Here is a 21,209-nt window from a genome sequence, read left to right as displayed (position 1 = left end):
GTGGGAAATAGGGTCTGTGCAGATGTGATTAAGGTAAGGGTCTCGAGATGAGGTTATCCTGGATTTAGAGTGGGCTCTAATCCAGGCACTGGCGCCCTTCTAAGGAGAGTGAGGGCTGAGAAGAGGAGAGACCCAGGGAGAAGCATGTGAAGACGGAGGCAGAGACTGGAACGATGCAGCCACAAGCCAAGAGACGCCTGGAGTCCCAGAACCTGGAAGAGGCAAAGAAGGATTCTCCTCTGGATTCTCTCCGTCAAAGGGGCGGGGCCCTGCCGACACCTGGATTTCAGCCTTCTGGCCTCCAGAACTCTGAGAGAATACATTTCTGTTGGTACAAGCCACCAAGTTGGTGGCAATTTGTTACAGCAGCCCAAGGAAACAAATATAACACCAGCATGAATGCACAGCTGTTAAATGTGCACTAAATAATAAAGCAATTGCAAATCGCTCTTCCAAAATACAATTTTCTTAAGAAAGTGAGTTGTAACCCAATGAAGACTGCTGACTGATGACACCGCAAATGACTGGCTCTGAGGAGTCGTGGAGGTGCCGTCCAGCAGAGTGAGTGCTGGGCGCGTGCTCTGGACACAGACTGCCCAGATTGGAACCCCAGCTCCCCTGCCTACCAGCTGAACCCCCGAGCAATGTGCTCTGTCACTTGGGCTCCATCTGTCTCACGGCGTCCCTCTCACAGAAACAGGGTGAGGATTTAAAAGCTGCAAGCCTAGAAATGCATATTATAATACCTTTTATATTTAAACTGCACTTGGGTATCTTAGCGAAGACAAGTGAAAGGCCAAGGGGTGGGCACCAGAAGGCAAGGGCGAACAAGTTGCTGGTGTTTTTTCCCTTAAGGTTTCACATGCTGTTCACTGTCCTCAGATCCCCTACAAGCCTTTTCTACTCTTTAAATGGAAAGTTGGGACCACAATCAGCATAACAGTACCTCCTTTCAGAGAAAAATAACCATCAGCTTATAATGGAATTTCTAACCAACAATTTACAGTGGAAAGCTAGAAGGGAGTTTCATTTTCACCTTAATATTTTTTGAGATAAGCTGCTTAGTTATTAATTTCATTTCCTTGATCAGGCAAACATTTAATTATCAACCAATATCTTATGGCTTAACAGACCAATTTTATATGCCAGTTTAAACAATTTCATTAATAAAATGTTGCAACTATTTACGTTTATCCCAGGGTTTGCACAAGTTTGGTAGTTCTAATTGTCGCTAGATATTTTAATAAGATATATCAGTTTATTTGTCCTAATTCCATGTTAGGGGCTTAAATTGCTGTGCTACTTGTCTTTATTAAGCCTTTCTTTTTTCCCATTATAAATCTCACAATCTCTAAGCTATAAATGTCTAAAGGACCTCTTTGGTCCTGGCTTCCAGAAAATGAAGTCAATTCTCAGGAGTAAACCCATTCCCAGAAGCTGAAAGTGATGATAATCTCACAGGTGAGTTAATGAAAATGACATGGACTGCTGAACAGGGAACAGATTTGAGCTTTAGAAAAATCACACTGGCTTTCGCATATTCCCAAGAGAGATAGACGCTTTTTCAAATGAACTTAAAGTTCATTCAGCTACTTAATCCACAGTTTAAAATTGTTGAGCCTATGCCATAAGAGGCCTGAATTCTTGCCTGAGCTCTTTGAGCTCTTCCACAGCTGCATTCTCCACGCAGCCCTGAGCTTGGGCAGTAGAAAAACAGTTTTGTTAGACGTTTGTGTCCCTCCCCAAAGAATCTTCAGTTTTAAAATTAAACTTAAACCTGCCAAACCCTCTGAACATCTGGGCCAGATTGGAGCTGCCCTGTGGTTCCCACTGCAGGTGCTATCAGTCTCACGACAGCTGTCACTCTGCTTTGGGTCCGCCCACAACCCCTGGTGGCCTCCAGGCAGCTCCTTCAGCCAGAGCAGGTAGTTTGGGGGAGGGGGGAGCGTATGTTTAAGGCACATGCCCACAGCCAGCTGATAAGGGCTTTCTAAGCTGCTGCTCTCAAAAAGAGTTATACCAACCAGGAGGATAGAGGAAGCCGTGGGTGATATTCTTGTCTGCTAAATAGAAGGAACATTTTTGGCTCTCAGAAGGAGCAACCCTGACATCAGCCCGCAGACAGTCTGGGACAGTGGGAGGAAGAGGCGATGTGTCTCCCTGTCGAAAGAGAGAAAAGAAAAAAAAGAGAAAATAACGCCCACAGCGTGGCTCACCCATCACCTTATATGGTTTGTAACTTCCCTAGAATGTTTTTCATTTAACCTTTTCCTATTTTCTTAATGAATCGGGTCTATGCAAGCAATGGAAATGGACATCTTCAGCAATGTTTTCTTCTGTGGTTCCCTTCTGGTTAGGGACACAGGGAGGGCAAATCAAACACACCTTGGAAAGGAATATTTGCAGAATGAAACCTCAACTGAGAGCAAAAGAATAATGGGAGCTACAGCTAAAAACCAAAATCCTTTTCAGGATCGAACTTTCAGGTGGGGCTATATGTTGTACTTCAATAAAATGGAAAATAAAATATAAACAATTTATTTTTAACATACTCAAATGAACTAAGGATGTTATTCTTTGGTTGGGTAGGAACTTCTAATCAACCTAAGATTAATTCAAAAAGCTCTAGTTGACGAAACTTACTTATTTGGGGATTTAAATAAACTTGTAGCTATGCTTCACTCATCATGAAATAGAGTAATATTTGTTTTAATAATTTTCTTTGTAGCTCCATTTAAAGGCTAACACAATAATTTATTCACTAGCAGGCATCCTATAATTGTGCTGCCTAACCCAAGTATTAAAGGTAGTATACTATTACATAATTATCACATTTTGACTAGCATATAATCATAAATAAGTAAACATTTTGCTATTCATTTCATTTTTTCTGAGATTTTGATTTTTATGCCCTCTGCTGCCCACAATGTATATATTTCTTAACAAATATTTTTACAATTTACAAAAAAGAAGATTAAATTAAATTAGGACGTCCTTCCTCTATTCACTGCATTGTACTAAAAGCAAAAATCAGCTATGGAGTCTAAAATGTATGTGGGGATCATTTAAAATATATGCATGTATCAAATCATGTTGTACACCTTAAACTTACACAATGTTATATGTCACATATCTTAATAAAGCTGGGGAAAATAAATAAATAAATAAATAAAATGTAGAAGGTCAATTCACAAGGGAAAAGGCAATGTACACTATGTGCTATATTCATAGGCAGGAGCGCACCATGAGAAGGTATAGAACAGGCAGGAGATGAAGATGAGGGAAGTCTGGGGAAAGCCAACCAGAGAAGGTACCCCTAACACACTGCAACACTTCAGCTGGAAAACACTATAGAGAATTTGAGTAGACTTCTCAACTTGATGGAATATTTATCTCTGTTACCTTCTAAAGGCATATATGTAAGGGATGATAAAAATTTTTCCAAAGCTGGAAATCAGATAAAGATATTTTACTACTGTAATCCAACTTAACAGACCAATAAACACTGACAACAAAGAGCCTATGGTTAAGGAAAGCACAAAGAAGCTAATTCCTACTGCAGAACCTCAAGGGTAGAAATTGGAGTTTCCTAAAGACGGGGGATGTATGTAGGGCTGGAAAGAGGATAGGTTGAAAATTTGTAAAAGAAGCTAGACAGAATGTTTACTCACTGGAGAGGCTGAACCAGAGGGATGATCAGACTAAAGCACACAAGACATCCCAGAGAGCAGGTGTGCCATATTGAAAGCAATGAGATTAAATAAAAATCTATATGCCGAATGGTAAGATTTCCCCCAGTCTCATTGCCCCCATGTAGCCTGCCAATCTTATATGCTGGGTCAGATTAGAAGTTTCCTTTCTTTGGAAAACAAATCAGCCTGAAAAGAAGATTAGATACTTACAACTGGGAATCCCCAACAAAATGGCTGGCTCTCATCCTGATCAACCTACAGTGAAGCCTATCAGCTGGCAAGCCCCAGCCATGTTCCTCACCCTTAAAATATGAGCCAGCTGCCAAGGACCACCAGACATTTTCAGGGCAGGGGGAGAACCAAGAAGAAAGAGAGACAATGCAGAGAGCAGAAGAAAACTCGCTCCTCAGAGAGATAAGAGTACACATGGCATCCGTAAAGAACAGAAAGCAATAGAAAAGGGGAGAGAAGACAGAAAGAGCTCTTGGGATTTAAAAATATAACAGGAGAGGTAAAACAATCAGTAAGATGTATAACATCGAGTTGCCAATATCTCTGAAAAAGTGGAATTAAAGACAAGACATGGAAAAAAGTAAGGAACATATGAAACACTAGAGTATCAATCAGTCCAGGTAGTCTAATGTCCTATTAATAACCATTAATTCTGAAGAAAAATTCTTTCTAAAATTCTAAAGCTAAACCATCGATTAAGCATATATTAAATAAGAATCTTTTGAGATACACAAAGTCTCAAATATGTATCTTCCCTTCTTCCTGTCTCAGGAAGCTCCCGAGTGGTATCCGCCCAACAAAATAAGAAGTGAACCAAGAAATAGGAAGATATTTGCGATAGAGGCACATCTCACCATTTATTTCACTCTCCTGGCAGCAGACGTTGGAAAGCTAAAAACATTGGTTTAGAGTCTTTCAAAAACACATCATAGCAACAGTTCTGAATGACCAGGTTTCTTCACTTGGCATAAAGGGCACATACATATGTTGCAAAATGGGAGAACCAAGAATATCGACTGCTGACTGAGTCAGCCCCCACAGACATCCAGAATATGTGAGTTGATGTTCTCTACCACACGTCTTTATCACTTTACTCGAGAACTTCACATGTTTAGTGAATTTTACTTGAAGAAATGTCCAATACATTAATGTAGTCATAGATGCATTTTCCATAATGTAAGGAAAAAGAAATGCCTGTATTCAATAGTTAAAATTAGGAAAATGTTAAGGAGGGAAGTTTATTGTAATTTTTATGAGACTGCAGTTGTGGAAGTTGTGCTCAAACAATTTAGTTTGAGCTCTACATAAGCCCTAGTCCCTGGACTTTTCAAAATAGAGAATTAAATAATAAGACTGGCCTTGAATAGACTGCCCCTCTCAAAAACAAAAACAAATAGAAATTATTTCAAAGAATAAATAACTTCATATTGTTGTTTCATAGTATGTTTCATAGCAGGTTGAAGAAAATCATAAACAACAGAACATTGTGCACATTAAGTGATGCTGCCATTAACCATACATATGAACTCAGGTAACTAAAATTTTTGCCCACGTTGGGAAACAAAAGTAGTGCTCCCCCGCCACTGAGCACGATTAAACCATTGTCAGCAGCAGAGTCGGCTTTCAGAACACAAAGCTTTAACTGGGAGTGGGAAAATGTGATTATTTTTCTCCAGAAATCTCGAACTGGAACAAGAGAAAATAATCTGGATACAGCCAATCACTTCCTTTCCACAAAAAGAGGAACATCTGTACCCTGAGGAAGAACAGTAACAGGTTGAGGTTTGTCGTCAGAGTCTTTGGATCTAAAATACTAGGGTTTTCTCTACAAAAACAGCTTCTTGACTATTTATTTATCCTTCTGGTTGAAAGTTCTGCTTTGTCTTTAAGTCTTTAAAAATAATGGTGGAGATTTATTCATCCAATGCAGTCATTGAGGAGGCATCTACCGGGCGACTCTACTGTGCTGGGGACACATTAAACAAAACTATTCCTGCCCTGAAGGAGTATTTGGAGTGACATTGAGCAGACTTGGATTTTTGCTTTAATTTATGTTTCCCAGGTTGCTAATGAAGTTCAATTGCTTGGCTCATATCCTTTGCCCATTTATTAACTAAGATGCTTATCATTCTCTTGTTTATTGGTAGGAATGTTATTAGCTATTCTGGATCCTAACTACTATTCTGGATACTGATAATTTGTTTCTTAGGTACAATGCAAATATATTGTCCCATCCATAACTTTTGTCTTTTTGTCACACATTAATGCTAGTATAGTCAAATTAATCAATTTCCTCTGTATTTTTCTTGTTGCTCTTGTGTCCTAAGAAATCCTTCTCTATCCTAAGGTCATAAAGATATATACAAAAGAAAATATGCATTTGCTGTTCACATTTATATCTATAAATTCACCAGCAATTTAATTTTGTATATGGTGTGAGATAGGAGTCTAATATTTTCTTTCTTATGGTAGCCAAATGTCCCAGCATCATTTATGGAAAAGAAGTTTGCCAGATAGTGAAGAGGGAAGAGGGTTTAAACAACTGGGTTCCACCCTCAGTCTGGAGAGATCTGTGATGTAGCAAACCTGTACATCTAAGTCTGGCCTGACTTATTAGAGAGCTAGAGCCTTCAGGGAAGAGGTAGCTCTCATTCACGGTGTGTCCTTTGTGCCTACTACAGCACACAGCAGATGGGAAAGTTATCTGTTAAATATTCAAATAAATACAAAGCCCTTTATAATCTATTTACCATCACTTTCTAGGTGCACCCACCATATACTTAGGATATACCAAATGAATAGTGTGCCTCTGTACTTCCTGTTGCTTCTCTTTGAAATCTTCTTTACTATCTGTCTTGCCAATTGGACAGTTGGCCTGCAAACACTTTCTAATTTCTCCTCCAGGCAAAACACAATGTGTTCCTCTTTTGCACCCACAGACCACCTTTAAATACCTTTAAGCAATACCGGGGACATTGTTGTACAAGCCACAGGCCAGTGAGCTCCCTTTGGGATCTCTACTGAAAATCGAAATTCAACTCTTAGAATATTAGAGAACTACGAACTCTTCCTAGACTGCATGGATCAATGGAGACAAGAACTTACCGGATTGGGAACTGTATATGAGCTCCAAAGGGGCATCCTGATGTCTTTTCCAAATCCACTGATGTATTCCCTATGATAAAGGAGACAGTGTTCCTTGTTCTTCTGCATAACCCTGGGCCTCCCAAATGGCAAATTTAGTTTCTCTGTTGCTGTTACTAAAATAAAAATGTTTGTAAAATTAACAAACATTTCTACGCACAATGACTACCATACTCTGATGGCTGATTTTGTGCCAGGCACTCTGATAAATATTTTACATACTTAATCTCTTTTAATTCTTACAACCCTATGAGCTAGGTGTTATTATTCCATTCTACAAATTACAAAACTAAGGCTTCAATAAGTAATTTAGCCAAGCAGCTAACAATTTATAGGACATATTTGAAGAGAGAAAACCTCAAAATCAAAAGTACATACATTATAACAAAGATGACCTACAGTAATAATTGTCATAAGGAAGAAACTGGAATTTTATAAAAAGTATGTCCCAATGTATTTATGTATTTTTAATTGTCTGCTCCTATAACCTAAAAATCCACCAATTATTGATAGTTTAAAAACCTGCAGTGTATTCATGCCATGGAATAACACTCAGCAGATCATAAGAAGCGTATCAAACAACCAACACATTTACTGAACTCCTACTGGGAGCCAGGCGCTACTCTAAGTGCACACGCACATTAACTCCTCTAATCTTCATAACAACTCTATAAAGGAGGTGTCCCCATTTTATAAATGATGAAACAGGCCTAGTGAGTCTAATACAAGAATACTTAAAAGATAACAGGTAATGATAACATTGCTACAGGACAGGCCCTGTTCTAAATTCTTTCCATGGATTAACTCTTTTAATCTTTACAACTACATGAGGTGGGTACCATTATTATAGATGACGAGACAGGCACAGAGAGGTTAAGTGATTTGGGCCAGTTTACCCAGCCAGAGAGCAGTAGAAGTAGGCTTCAAACCCAGGCAGTTTGATCTCTTCACATCTCAGAAAGGGAGTAGGGGACTGAGGATGAGACGTGACCATTTCAAGAAATTTGTTATGTTCTTGGAACCACTGCAACTACCCCATGCTTGCTATTGTTATTAGATCTGGGGGTTTTTGTCCTCCTGTACATTAGCAATAAAATCTTTATGTTCAAAGCCCCTGTGAGCTTATTTTGAAGAATTCCAAAAAGGCTGTGTCTTGTTAGGTCTAAACATCAAAGACTTAACATGTTTTCTATTGACTTACTTTCATCTTGAGTGAGATTTAGCATTTGATTCACGTATTCTAGCGAAGTATCCTGCAAGACAATGTGGGAGAGGGGAGAAAGCAAAACATATGTGACATATGTTTTAAAAGGTGATGATAAATAGATGACAAACAATAGGCTATAGTGGAGTATATGAGGAAGCCATTTGGGTTAAAACTAATTTGGCCTGAACTTGTTTTTCCAAAAGGGCCTGACGTGACCTGTTGAGCGTGCATTGTATATCTGTTTTAAATATTTACTAAGTCCCAAAGACAATAAGAATGCCTTTAAAGATAAGGATATAACTTTGCCCACATCAGCATTTCCTTAAGGATAAGCACCTCTCCCTAAACGAAGGATTAATTGCTGACCTGCTGCACTCACCTTGTGACCATCTACCTTGAAACCACCGACTTGCTCTGTTCACTGAATTGCTGTGCCACCAAAGCAATCTCATGACTACCGTAAAAGGGAAATTCCTGTCATATGTGATGTATGCTCTTCAATGGTATTTAACTACTCTGTACACACTACTTCTTTGGAACGCTCCCTTCCTTTGTGAAAGGACTCCCCTGGGCTATATGGTCCTGAGAGTTGGCTCATAATAAACTCACCCCAACTTTGATTTACAGATTTGTTATGGATTATTTGCGTTGATAGTGATCAAATTTATTTCTGCAGTAGTCACTTGAATGTTTACTACTGAACAAAGAAACCAGACTCACTTGAGTTTACCTTCCAATTCTGCCACTTACTCAGAAATATAGAGAACGACTACTCCCTGGAATACTTTCTGTTGTGAGAGTTTGCAAAGATGAAATTGATAATGAGGCCGAGCCTCTGACCACAGCTGGAATCTACTAACTTGAGGTAACAACACCCCAGGGCTTCTCAAGCTCTAACACACACACAACTCCCTTGCAGCGTGTTGAAATGAAGATTCTGACTCAGGGAGCCTGAGCTCAGCGGGGCTGAGATTCTGCATCTCCCGCCAGCTTGCAAGTGGTGCAGATGCTGATCCTGGGACCACACCTTGAAGAGCAAAGGGCATTCTTCACAGAGAAGAACTTGCAGTTTGCAGTCAGGGAAACCAAGCTTCTATGACCTTGGACAATTTACCTAACTTCTCTAAGCCCCCTTTATCTCTAAAATGGGGAATGCAACATCCACCTTTAATGTTTATTATTGTTGCTTTAAATAGGGGTTCCACTGAGGTTATTCGAAGCAGTAGCTAGAAAACCCACACACCCCACTCTGATCTTTGCTGTGGATTTGATTATCATTGGGGTGTTTGACTGGACTTTTGTTCCTTAAAGCATCTTTGGTTGGTTATTTCTTTACACGTTTATTTATTTATGAGGTGCAGTGGTATTCTGAGGACAGAGAATGTGGAGTTTTGCTGACTCCTGGCTCTGAGGAATAATTCTCACCTGAGGCAGAGGTTTTATTTAGCTCTGTTTAGTTAGAACTCGGCATCAAATGCACCTTGACATCGGTTTTAGCTTGATGGACTCCTGACGACAGGGCTTCAAGTCCCTTCTGCAATTCCAGCCCCATCCAGGGGCTCCAGTTCTCACAGGGTGGCTTGGTCCTTGCTCTCATAGCTCCTGTTCTGACTCCAGGCCTTTGGGGGGGCCCTCGCAGTGCTGGAACCTCACCTTGCTCAGTCTCCTGGGATCTGAAGTCCTGCCCCTGAACTCAGCCAGGCACCTGACCCACTAAAAAGGCTTTCCCAATGCTGACTGCCTGTCAGCCAGCCTCCACTTGCCTGACGGGACACTTCACTGCTCCCCAAAGGAGGCCTTCCTGCTCTGGAGGCTGGGTTTCTCGCTGGGTAGACTCCAGGGCATACACCCTAGGGGGTGTGTCTGAGCTAGACCACAATCCTGCAGCCACGCAGCCAAGGGTATTTGCTACAAACAACCAAGCTTGACCATCTGATTCTTGAGCTGTAAGAGGGATGGTTCCTGAGGGAAACCAAAGGGCTCCAACATTCTACTGTCTTGAATGGTTAAGGACAGTTAGCTTACAAGGGAATAAACAACTTCCAAATAGTGCTTTCCGGTTTACAAAGCACATTCACATACTTAAACCTATACTGTATTTCTCATTTCCAGATAAGGTTCAGAGAAACCACATACATTACTTAGTAAATATCCGAGCTAGAACACAAACCTGGTTGTCAGCTACCCTGGTTACAGATGTAGTTTGCCCCTTTTCATTCGTATGGATACATGAAGTTATTACTTACGTTTTGTAGCTCAGGGCACGAACAGTCGAGAGCATCTGTGGGCAACGGAACAGTAAAGCCACAAACAGAGAACTTTGACACTTCCTCTTCATGGGATGGCTCATAAAAAGGCACCTTCAGAAGATGGTTTAAACTGCCATGGGTACCATTGTTTGGTGCTGGTTCAATGTGTAGAAGATCTGTTTTAAGAAATTCAGAGTAGTTTTAAGTTGGAAGGCAACAACATCTCTGGAAGATGGGAGAAAAAACAAGGCCCCCTGTTCACTTCCTTCAATAAATTCTGCGGCAATGCAGTCGCGTCCCGCACATGCCGTTCAGTTTACTAACTTTCTTCCCCCGGGTTCCCATCACCCAGCCTTTCTGGAGAACAGGACCAGTTGCAGGAACTTTTAGGAAGCGTTTCTGTTCCTCCAGAGAAAAACATCATTGTTTAAATCATCCCTTTGTTCCTTAAACATATCATGGTTTTCTAGCATAAAAGCTATCCTTTTAGTAAAAACAAACTGAAAGAAGTTAAATAATTTACAATCTTACTTGCAGTACTTTTACTTAATTCTATGAAAATTCTCTAAGGACAGATACTATTTAAAAATTAAACTAGTGAATTTTGCTTAATATGTAGAGAACTTTTTCTAATGTTTTTCTATAAAAACAAAACTTGCAAATATTTCACAGACATGGGCGTTTAAGTGGCTCCTGCTGAGCACTGCCCAGTAGGTCTCTCCTAGACCCGGAATCGTATCTGGTTCCTTCTAAGCCTCTTCCCACAGGGCCAGCAGCCTGACCACACACTCAGCCTTGGGCACCGAGAACTGAAGCTCTTAAGGCGACAACACGTGACTTTTAAATGACGCTGTTTGGTCTCCAAGTCACATTCAATCACCACAGGCCAGGACAGGATTAAGAGCGACAACTGTGAGCATACTTTGTCCAGAGTCCTTTGGCCAAAGGTGAAACAACGCGCCCCCTGCCTTGCTGACATCAACAACTTGTTAACACAGCGGTCTGAGGCAGGCACGAGGCAGAAAGGGCAGGTGAGATGCCCCAAAACTCGAATTCTTTAAGATTTGTTAAGACTGAGTGTGGTAACAAGTGTCTCTCCAAATAGGATTTTCTTACCATCCTGTTATTCCAGAAGCTTTCTCTCTGTAATTACAAGAAAATACTTGTGTTTTTCAGTGTGTTTTTCCTGCTTTGAAAAGTTGGAAGTCTAATTTTCTTTAGCTGTTTTATTAAATTAAATTTTCATATAGTAACTAATAGAAAAGCTGGTCTCCTGAGAGCTAATGTTTATTGTTCCTAGAAGGACAAAAAGACTTCATTCCTATAGCTGAATAATTCTGAAGAATAAACATTTCTTCCTCATCTTTTCTACTTTCCGTCTTCTCAGTGCAGAGCATCCACCTTTGGGCTTCAATGTACCACCAATTTCAAAATATATATTTTAAAACTCTATCCACATTTCGCCGTTGTGTTTATATGGACATACTTACCACATATTAGGTTATAGAGTTCAATATTTTCGAACGGTTCAATTTCAGTCTTCTCTTTAAAACTGGGTCCATGTGCCAGAAAGATAGCCTAGGTGGAAACAGTCCTACTATTACTAGATGCCATCTAAACTCAGAAACAGATGGTGGAAGAGACACAATTTTCCTTCTATACCAGCTCTCCCATTTGCAGCTTAGGCTTCTGTAAGGATTTCTGTTCCGATCTGAAATGATTTCTACATCATTTCCAGCTGTGGTGTTGTACAATCTCAATCAAATATAATCCACACTGTGTTCCCTTCTCTCTCTACCTGCGTCCACAGCACGTCAGATGTCAACAGGCTAGGAGACTACAAGCAACAGTGGACAAGCCACATCAGCACAGTTCCACCACAGCTGGGCAACAGAAGTTAGCAATTCGTCACATAACATCTCGTATTCTTTTTATATTCCATTCACATCATTGCTCAAATATGTTAACACATGGCAAAAAATGTGGAAGTTTCTAAGCATTAAATTTTTGCACTACTTCTATGATTTCTCAAATGTATCGCCCCTTTATTTTTAGGATGAAGAGACCCAAATATTTTTATTTACATTAATTAATGTCAACAATTATTTTGTTTATAGCAGATCTAATTGTTTTAGATTGTAAATAACTAGAAGAAAACTATCAAAGATAAATAAGCGATTGTTTTCTGGTAACAGGGATATATACATATATATTTTTTTATTTTATATGTGTATATTTTATACGTGGATATTTTATACACATATTTTTTTCCCAAGATAGTCAGCAAAGAATTGGAGGTGTAGGATTTTCTTGCAGTAATTAACTTAATTATCAAATAGCCCCCTAACTAACAGAGAAGTGCTCTGTTTCTAGAGATTTTTCAAATATTTACAAAGAGGTATAACTCATCATGACAATGTTAGGAGGCAGTACCTTCAAAAGAGCCTAACATTTTTTGCTATTTGGAAAGGGATAGGCCTGTGTGTATATGTGGGGTGTGTGTGTAGTGTATGCATATGTGTGGGGTGTGTGTTGTGTGTATATGTGTAGAGTGGGAGTGTGTGTATATGTGTGTGGTATGAGTGTGTGTAGTGTGAGTCTGTGTGTATGTGTCATGTGTGAAGTGTGTGTGTGTGTGTTGTGTGCATATGTGTGGTGTGTGTAGTATGTGTGTATGTGTGGTATGCGTAGTGTGTGTGCTGTTTTAGAATGTATGTGTATAGTGCGTGTGTGTGGTGTGTGTGTATGTGCTGTGTGCGTAGTGTATGCGTATGTGTTGTGTGTGTATATGTATGTAGTGTGTGTGCGCTACAGACGGATCTAGAGAAGACCACCAGGCCATAGAGCCATGAAGCTCCACCTCTGGAGGACATGGCTGCCCTTCACTCCTGGACTCCTCCAGAGAGCGCATTCCTGGGCTTCCCCAACACAGAGGCTGCTGGTTTCCTTCCTGCCTCCCTGGCTCGACTTCTAGGTCTCTGTGCTGGGAATTCTGTTTCTCCCCACCTCTTCTAAGAGAAATGCTTAGGGCTCTGTACTTGTCCTCCTCTCCCTTACATTCAGTCCCTGAGCATCTTATTTAGGTGCATATCTTTTAAATGTTTTATACACCTCAAACACAATTTCGGATCTCCAGGTAGACTCTCTCTTAATTGCCTGTGTAACATCCTGACGTGCACGTCTAACACATATTAGGAACTCAACATGTCCAGCTGCATCTCACCCTTCCCCTCCATCAGCGCCAGCCACAAGCTACCATCCTCCCATAGCTATAAGGGCTCTCCCGACACAGCAGACACTCACTCCTGGGCCTTTGCACTGGCTGTTTCTTCTGCCTGAGACATTTGCCCTGAGTATTTGAAAAGTTCTTCCTTCACCTTCTTCAAGTCTCTGCTCAAATGGCATCTCAATGAATCTCACTGTCTCCACCTTATTTAAGGTTTCATACTGCCTTCATGGCACCCATAACACCCCCAGTCTCCACCTACTCTGCTTTACTTTCTCTTTATTTCCCATAGCACTTATCCCTAACATAGCAAATAATATATTCCTTTATTATGCCAGTTACCTGTATCCCCTTGTTAGAATGAACACTACTTGAGGGCAGGGATCTTTTCTGTTCCCTTCACAGATGTATTCAAGAGTCCTGAACACTGCCCATCACAAAGTAAGTGCTCAATAAATACTTGTTAAAAAAAAAAAAAAAAGCAGTACGTTACCTCCATGCTCTTAAACTTATTGTCATAACCATGGGTGCCTCCTCCACAGGATGAATAACTTTTACTCCTATAAAGAAATAATAGTATTACACTGTGATCAGTATATTGATATGACACCTTATGATATGACTGAGCTTTAACGGATTTTTATGTAGCTTCTGCTTTCACATAAGTAAATTTTTCTGTGAACAACAGCATGAATATAGTTATTTTCATGCTCAAATTCATAACCACAGGGACCAAGCAGAATGGCAGGGGAGACGGAAGGAGAATTCCAAGATCTGTACATAGAATTCAAAGCCTTTGACTCATAGACAGCAACAAAAGGATGACAGCGGAGGGAGAGATTTTAAGAAAGAATTTGGCTTCAAGCTCACCTGCCCCTTTACACGTAACTGTCTGCGTGATTACAAACAGTTTGATTAATATGTCACTTGAAGGATTTCAGGACTTTAGAAATAAATCTTTGGAACTAGGAAAAATATTGACTCCTATTTTACAGTGGAGAAGTCTAGTGAAAGAATATCAAAGCACGAACAAAGAACACCCAGGGCGAGTTAATAGAACACTTGGTGAGGGGCAGCCAGCATATTCCCTAAAGTCAGAGGTTATTTTTAACTTCTGAGATTGTCTTCCACAGGCTGTTGCTCTATGACTTGAACAATTTTTCAAATTTAATTAATTTGTCTTTGCCTACTTTTTATACTTTAATCTTTGAATTGAGCAGTATTAGCAGTTTTATACATAGTCAGGTTTTATACTTGAAAACAAAATAGCAATAAACGCACCTAGACTTTTTTTTTTTTTTTGAGGAAGATTAGCCCTGTACTAACATCTTCTCCTTTTTTTTGCTGAGGAAGATTGTCCCTGGGCTAATATCTGTGCCCATATTCCTCTATTTTATATGTGGGACGTCTGCCTCAGCATGGCTTGATAAGTGGTGAGTAGGTCCACGTCTGGGATCCAAACCAGTAAACCCTGGGCCACAGAAGTGGAGCATGTGAAGTTAACCACTATGCCAGCGGTCAGTCCCAGCCTAGATTTTTTTGTTGTTGAGGAAGACTAGCCCTGAGCTAACAGCTGCCACCAATCCTCCTCTTTTTGCTGAAGAAGACTGGCCCTGAGCTAACCTCCATGCCCACCTTCCTCTACTTTATATGTGGGACTCCTGCCACAGCGTGACTTGCTAAGCAGTGCGAAGGTCCACACCCAGGATCCGAACTGGGGAACCTCAGGCCGCTGAAGTGGAACACGTGAACTCAACTTCTGCGCCACTGGACCAGTCCCCCAGCCTAGACTTTCTTTAAAGCAACAATGTTATATTGGTTCAAATTAGGTCTCTAAGGAGAGAAAAAGACTCCTGCTTCCAATGGTTGGCCTTGAAAGATTCCTCTCATTTGCTTCCCCACTCCCCACCTCCCAATCCCCAGGGCAAATACACACACACACACAATGTTTTTGTTTGTCTTTATATTGTAGGCTTAACTGAAAACAGGACTTTATTTTAGTGTCTTAAAAAATCAACTTTTAAAAAATTCATAACTGACTCCTACTCAGGTTAAATAAAGATGAATCACAACACTGAGCAGGCCACACTCCACTCTGCCGGGCAGAGGGAAGGCAGGAGAGGCTGAGGACTGCCTGGAATGGGGAGAGCACAGGCGTCCTGTTTACAAGGGGCTTAAACTCAGTCACACTAAGGGGCCAGTGCGCGTCCTCCTCTCAGTTAACTCCAATAAAACGGTTGGCGTAAGGTAAAAGTTGTTTAAAAACATTTTTATCCTTATTGCATGGATATTTGGTTCCCCGAGATTACTGGAAGTATTTCATGGGGGACAATTAAGTTTTAAATTCTGTGTGGGAGGTTAGAGTACTCATTAATGAAAGAAAGAGAAAGTCTTTTAAACCAAGTCCTTGGTAAAATTTACTAAAATTAGGCCTTTATTTATCTTTCGACTTTCAGAAAAATCTACCTTTTTTGTATTTTCAACTCCTAACCCAACTCTATTAGAAAACTTTAGTAAACATTGCATAGCATTATTTGGAAGTAAAAGATAAAAAATATTGCTAGAAAACGTGCTATTTTCTATTACTTTCCAAAGGAGAACTTGAGAAGTTTGCTCCTCTAACTGCTCCTGTTCATGCTTTCCAACCATCCAGTGGCTCTGGAAATTACATATGGAAAAATGGAAGCTGGCATTTGGAAAAGACGAGTTGATTTTATCTGTCAAAATTTAGCTCAACATCCAAGCACTGTATGAATTCTTTTGAAACAAATTCTCTTTTACCTTCTCCAAGGCTAATTAATAAAGTTGAAATCAAGGCCAGGTTTCTCTGCCACAGCTGGCGATGACACAGAGGGGAGATGAGCACGACTTCGTTCCTGGTACACAATCAGTTGCCAAGTCCTCTCTTTCTCTGTGGTACCCTCCACACTTTCCCTTGCTTTCCCTTCTGCTGTCACCATTCTAAGCTCGAGTCCCATTTCCTCTGACCTGAACCAACTTCCTAATTGGTTATCCTGACTCTGATTTGGTTATCCAGAATCTGCCCCCCGACACACACACAGACACATGCTCATGCATGCACACCCACATGCCTAGTCGTATTTAAGACTATTTATCACTGTTGGAAACACACGTTTTAATGAGTACAAATGTGGGACAGAACATGATGAGCCCGTACTATCCTGGGAAATCTGTCTTAAGTTCACCACACATGTCTTCCTGACAATGTGCTACCTAATTAGTCTTACCATCCCACCGGCTCCACAGCATCCCTTGGGCTGTCATAAGGCTGAAGAACTGGTCACTGCACACCTTCTAACTGGGCTCCCTGCCACTCACTTGACCATCCTCCTCCATTCGGCAGCTGGAGTGAGCTCTCTGAAATGCACATCCCACTACATTCACCTCCAGCCACCTTGTGGCTACCAATGGTCTCCTACTTTCTTCATGGTCAAAGTCACATTCCCTGGTCACGACAGATAAAGTCCTTCATGCAGAGGGCAGGTTCATTCACCCAGTGCTCTAGCAATACGAGACTACTTGCAATTTCTGGAATCTAGTCCGTCTGTCTGACTCTTTCTTTCTACCCTTCTTGCCCCAGAGCTGCTGCTGACTTTAAAAAGGCACCCACTGCTCTGGGCAATGCTTTTAGAAAAAGAAGCACCTTGAGAAGGCACAGCTTGGCAGTTCTCAAGGTCTGGGAAGCAGACCAGTGCCCTCCAGCGAAGAAAAGCGGTCCCTTTCTTCCTGCAGACACAGCCCCATCAGGGCTTGATGAGCTGAGCAATGGCTACATTTCAGCACCCACTCATCTTCTTGGCTGAGTACCTCGTACAAGGCACAGACTGCAAAACTGCACACGGCAGACCTGCCGGATGCCAGCAGTTAGCCTAACCCATCCTGAGTCTTCAAAACCCAGAGCAGGAATCGCCCCACCAAGAAGCATTCTCTGACATTCGCACCTGGGGGTGTGATCACTCTTTTTGTTTTCCTGAACATTGTACTTGATCTTAGTGCAGAGCTTGTTACACCTGATTATAATTGTTGTCCTCCTCCTCACCTGGGTGAGACCCTTATGGCAGGGAAGGTGTCTTTCTCTCCAGTTCTTAGAAAGGTGCCTGGGAGATATTTGTCAGTTTCCAATCATAAGATCAAAAGCTATTATTCTCATTCTCTAAAAGAGCACTTTAACAATACTTTAACTGTAGTTTCAGATAATTGGGTTTCCCCAAATTAGTAAAATCCAACACATTTTAGGCAAAATAAGGATGATGATGATGAAGAAATTACACTAAATGATGAAATTTGCTATTCTCTTGAAATGCAAATCTAGTCTAGTTACCGAACATTGAACATCATTACTGAGGACAACAAACTTTCCCTTAGAAAGTAGGTCTCGTGAGCCTCAGGTGTAAGTACTGGAGATCGAGAGGATCCGGGATCAGGTCAGCTGAGACTCCTGGGTTGATCTGGGGAGGGCTGCAGCCAACGTTCCTCTGAGGTTAGTTAGTTTACTTCGTATGCTAAGCGCAAGAGAATAAGAAACCAGGCTCACCTTGGGTTACAGATGAGGAAGATGAAGCCCAAGATATGGATTTATCCAAATTCCCACCACAAGGCAGGCCGGGTACCAGGCCCTGACCTCTCGGGCTGCTGCTCTTTTTACAGCTCACTGCCTGCTGTTCAACGCACAGCTCATCATTTGAGACTGAGTGTGAATGAGTGGTACCCAGAGGTACTCTGGTGGCTGGACTCGCCTTCTATAACCCATCAGTCATGCTGTTGGATGGATGGGCACATTCGCATTTTGCGCCAGTGGCCTCCTAACTTCTTTAATCTCACACACTTAACAGTAAATATTTGGAGAACTTACCCACATTTACTTATATATTGCATGTACACATTACTTACAATCTTATATACCTAATATTAGTAAAGCTTAATTTTGTTCACACTTTCATCTTCTTTCAGAGAACCTGTCCTGGGCCATAGCAGGAAAGGCTGGGCAAATCCAATCCTGAGACGAGAGATCACCGCCATCTAGTGACCGGTGTGGGCTGCACACCCTCCGCCCTAGAGCAACAGCGTGGGTTCCTGGTTACATGTCTTAAAAAACAGGCTCTGTCAAATCTCTACTTTCTCGTCCTGCACACACTGATGGTAGAGCTCAGCTCTCTTGTCTTCCGTCTCCTCTTTGTTACATCTCTCTCGGCCACTGTATTCCCATTGTCCTCATAGCCCCTTGGCATGACGCAGCACACACACAAGATAGGCCAGAAAACACAGCATGATCCTGACTCCATTTATAACCACTATCACACGGAAAAATGCTGGAATGAAATTCAGAAATAGGCACCATTCGTTAAACTACCTGAAAGTGTGTACTTATTTGTTTACTGGCTTGTTATCAGTCTTCTCCATTTGAGCAGGAGGGCAGGAATCATGTCTGAATCCCCAGTGCCTGGAACAGGCTCAGCACACATGGAGCACGCATCAACAAAATTGCATTATGCCGTGAATTACTTGGTTATGTTGGGATGGAGTGATTCAGAATAGCTTTTATTTTCTCGAAACATGCTTATATTTTGCAAATGCTCAATGATCAACATGAATTAGAATTATAACTAGAAAAATGAAATAAATGTTACAACTAGTTGGTTAGGTTGGCCTTATAATCATAAATGTGCTCTTTTATAAAACCACACAGACAACAAACATCTTAATTAAAAAGCCATGTAATCAGTCACTACCAGCCTGGAAGGCAGCTGTTATCATCTTTATGTCCTGTCTGCCGCCTAAAGGAGACCTCAGTGGGGGTTAAGAATGTGCTGGTATGGACGGTCTCTGGAACAGTCGATCAACAGTGCCAGCCTTCCTCCTCACTCTTATCGATAATTGTGAAGATGAGGATGCTAAGATCAGCAATCTAACAACAGTCATCTCAAATACAGGAGTGCTAGAGAGATTTAAATTTCAAGAGAATGTCCATGCTCAGGAAACTTCCATGATCATAGTAGTAGAAGGGTAAAGGTAAGAAAATTTATAACCAAAGACGGTTGTTAAAAGTACTGTGAGATAAGCAAATAGACACACAAACCTCACGGCCAGCCACTGTTCATCCACCAAAAGATGAACTTTGTCGATTCTGATATTTTTGGCAAAGTGTAATCGTTTTGGCAAATCAGGAGTCAAATAGGGTTTGAAATGCTGATCAGGTTTTCGGCACTGAAAAATAGGTAAATTATTTCTTCATGACACATAAAATATGCAAGCTAGTTCAACAATTTCATCTCCTAAGACAATCTATTAAGCACCTTTTAGAAGTAAGAGGATTTAAGCTTGGCTAACAAAACAGGGAGATTAAACCTATTATCAATGCCACCGCATTCCCTAACTATAGTGCTTTTATTGTTGCAATAAAATTCAGGTTGCAATTAAATATATGAGGTAAACTATACTGTCTGATGTTCTAAGTTTTTATTTCTGTGTATATAGTTTAAAGCTCCATAAATCTCTCCTCCTTTTTGACAGAGAATAGATATGTCTAGATTTAGAGTGGCAAATACAACATTTGAGTCTAAATTATATATAAAAAGTATATAATCCATAGTAGTTATGAGAAAAAATTTTTAAATCAGTCTAACTGAACCAAAAAATCCCATTACAATTGACTTAATTTACCCTTTAAATAATCTACATTTGCTTAATTTCCAAGTCAACAGTTTTTGAAATCTAGTACAGTCTCCCTATTTGTAAAAAGTTCATAGATTTCTCACAAACTGGAGTGAAACTTTGTTTCTTTAGTAATTACTGTTGTAATAGATGGCATATTTTAAAACTATGTAAAAATGCAAATCATATTATCATTTATTCATGTAAAAAAAGTGACAAAATGAGAAACAGAACTACAAAGGAACTTTGTCTCCTGCATGACCTTTTGAAAAACAGGAGAAAAAAAATGGATAAAAATATGAGGAAATGAATTTTTTCTACTTCCTCATTTTCTCATTTAGGTTAAGCCTCAATAATCTCATAAATAGTGATGCGGGGACGGTGAGCCGAGGAGTCAAAAGAAAGATTTCTTGGACTCTCAAGGTCTGGCAGTAGTGCTCTTTTATTTAGAGAATAGTATGGAATAGCATGGGGACAGGACCCATGGGCAGTCAGAGCTGCTACTGCTGCCATGTGTTGAGGGTTAGGGCTAAATTTATAAGGCATGGGTACGTGACTTATTTTTACTGGAAAAAGAAAACATGATGTAAAAAGTCATTAAATGATTTCAGTGCAGATGGGGTCTGGTTATTGTGTGGTCATATAACTTTAGATATGAATCTGGTCATATAGATCCGCATGTAGGCAAGGATGCCCTGGGCTTCTCTCCCTGGCACAGCCTTAATCCACACCATAAAATCCATTGGATCATATAGATCAGCATGCAGGCCAGGTCACCTTGGGCTTCTCTAGCTGGGGCAGACTTGACCCACATCAAATATTTCAAATCTGTGTCACTATTATCTCATGCTCAATTTATATAAGAAAAATGAGACACTGAAATTGAACCAAAAAAATCATTTAAAAAGAAATATAGAAAACAGGGGAGTAAGGAGAGTTATGGAATGAAAAGGGGAAAGAGAAAAGTATTTATTGCACAGATATTTCTGCCAGTTTTTTCTTGCCTA

The 21,209-nt window shown here is 40.6% G+C and overlaps 1 protein-coding gene across 12 annotated transcripts in view; it reads right to left on the bottom strand.

The window, feature by feature from the left end:
* ENPP3 (ectonucleotide pyrophosphatase/phosphodiesterase 3) overlaps positions 1–21,209 on the bottom strand; it is an 88,042-nt gene that overhangs the window by 13,363 nt on the left and 53,470 nt on the right. For all 12 annotated transcript variants that reach the window (XM_070557157.1, XM_070557156.1, XM_070557162.1 and 9 more), the window contains 7 exons: positions 19,628–19,755; positions 14,024–14,090; positions 11,795–11,882; positions 10,302–10,480; positions 8,050–8,101; positions 6,810–6,964; positions 2,025–2,160 (listed from right to left, as the gene is read on the bottom strand). In XM_070557157.1, the coding sequence (XP_070413258.1) occupies positions 2,025–2,160; positions 6,810–6,964; positions 8,050–8,101; positions 10,302–10,480; positions 11,795–11,882; positions 14,024–14,090; positions 19,628–19,755 (805 nt within the window). The remainder of the gene's footprint in view (positions 1–2,024; positions 2,161–6,809; positions 6,965–8,049; positions 8,102–10,301; positions 10,481–11,794; positions 11,883–14,023; positions 14,091–19,627; positions 19,756–21,209) is intronic.

The sequence above is a fragment of the Equus przewalskii genome, chromosome 9 (assembly GCF_037783145.1).
Source record: "Equus przewalskii isolate Varuska chromosome 9, EquPr2, whole genome shotgun sequence".
Lineage (NCBI taxonomy): Eukaryota > Metazoa > Chordata > Mammalia > Perissodactyla > Equidae > Equus > Equus przewalskii.
The sequence above is the reverse complement of the archived record's forward strand: the minus strand, read 5'-3'. Positions and strand labels throughout refer to the sequence as shown.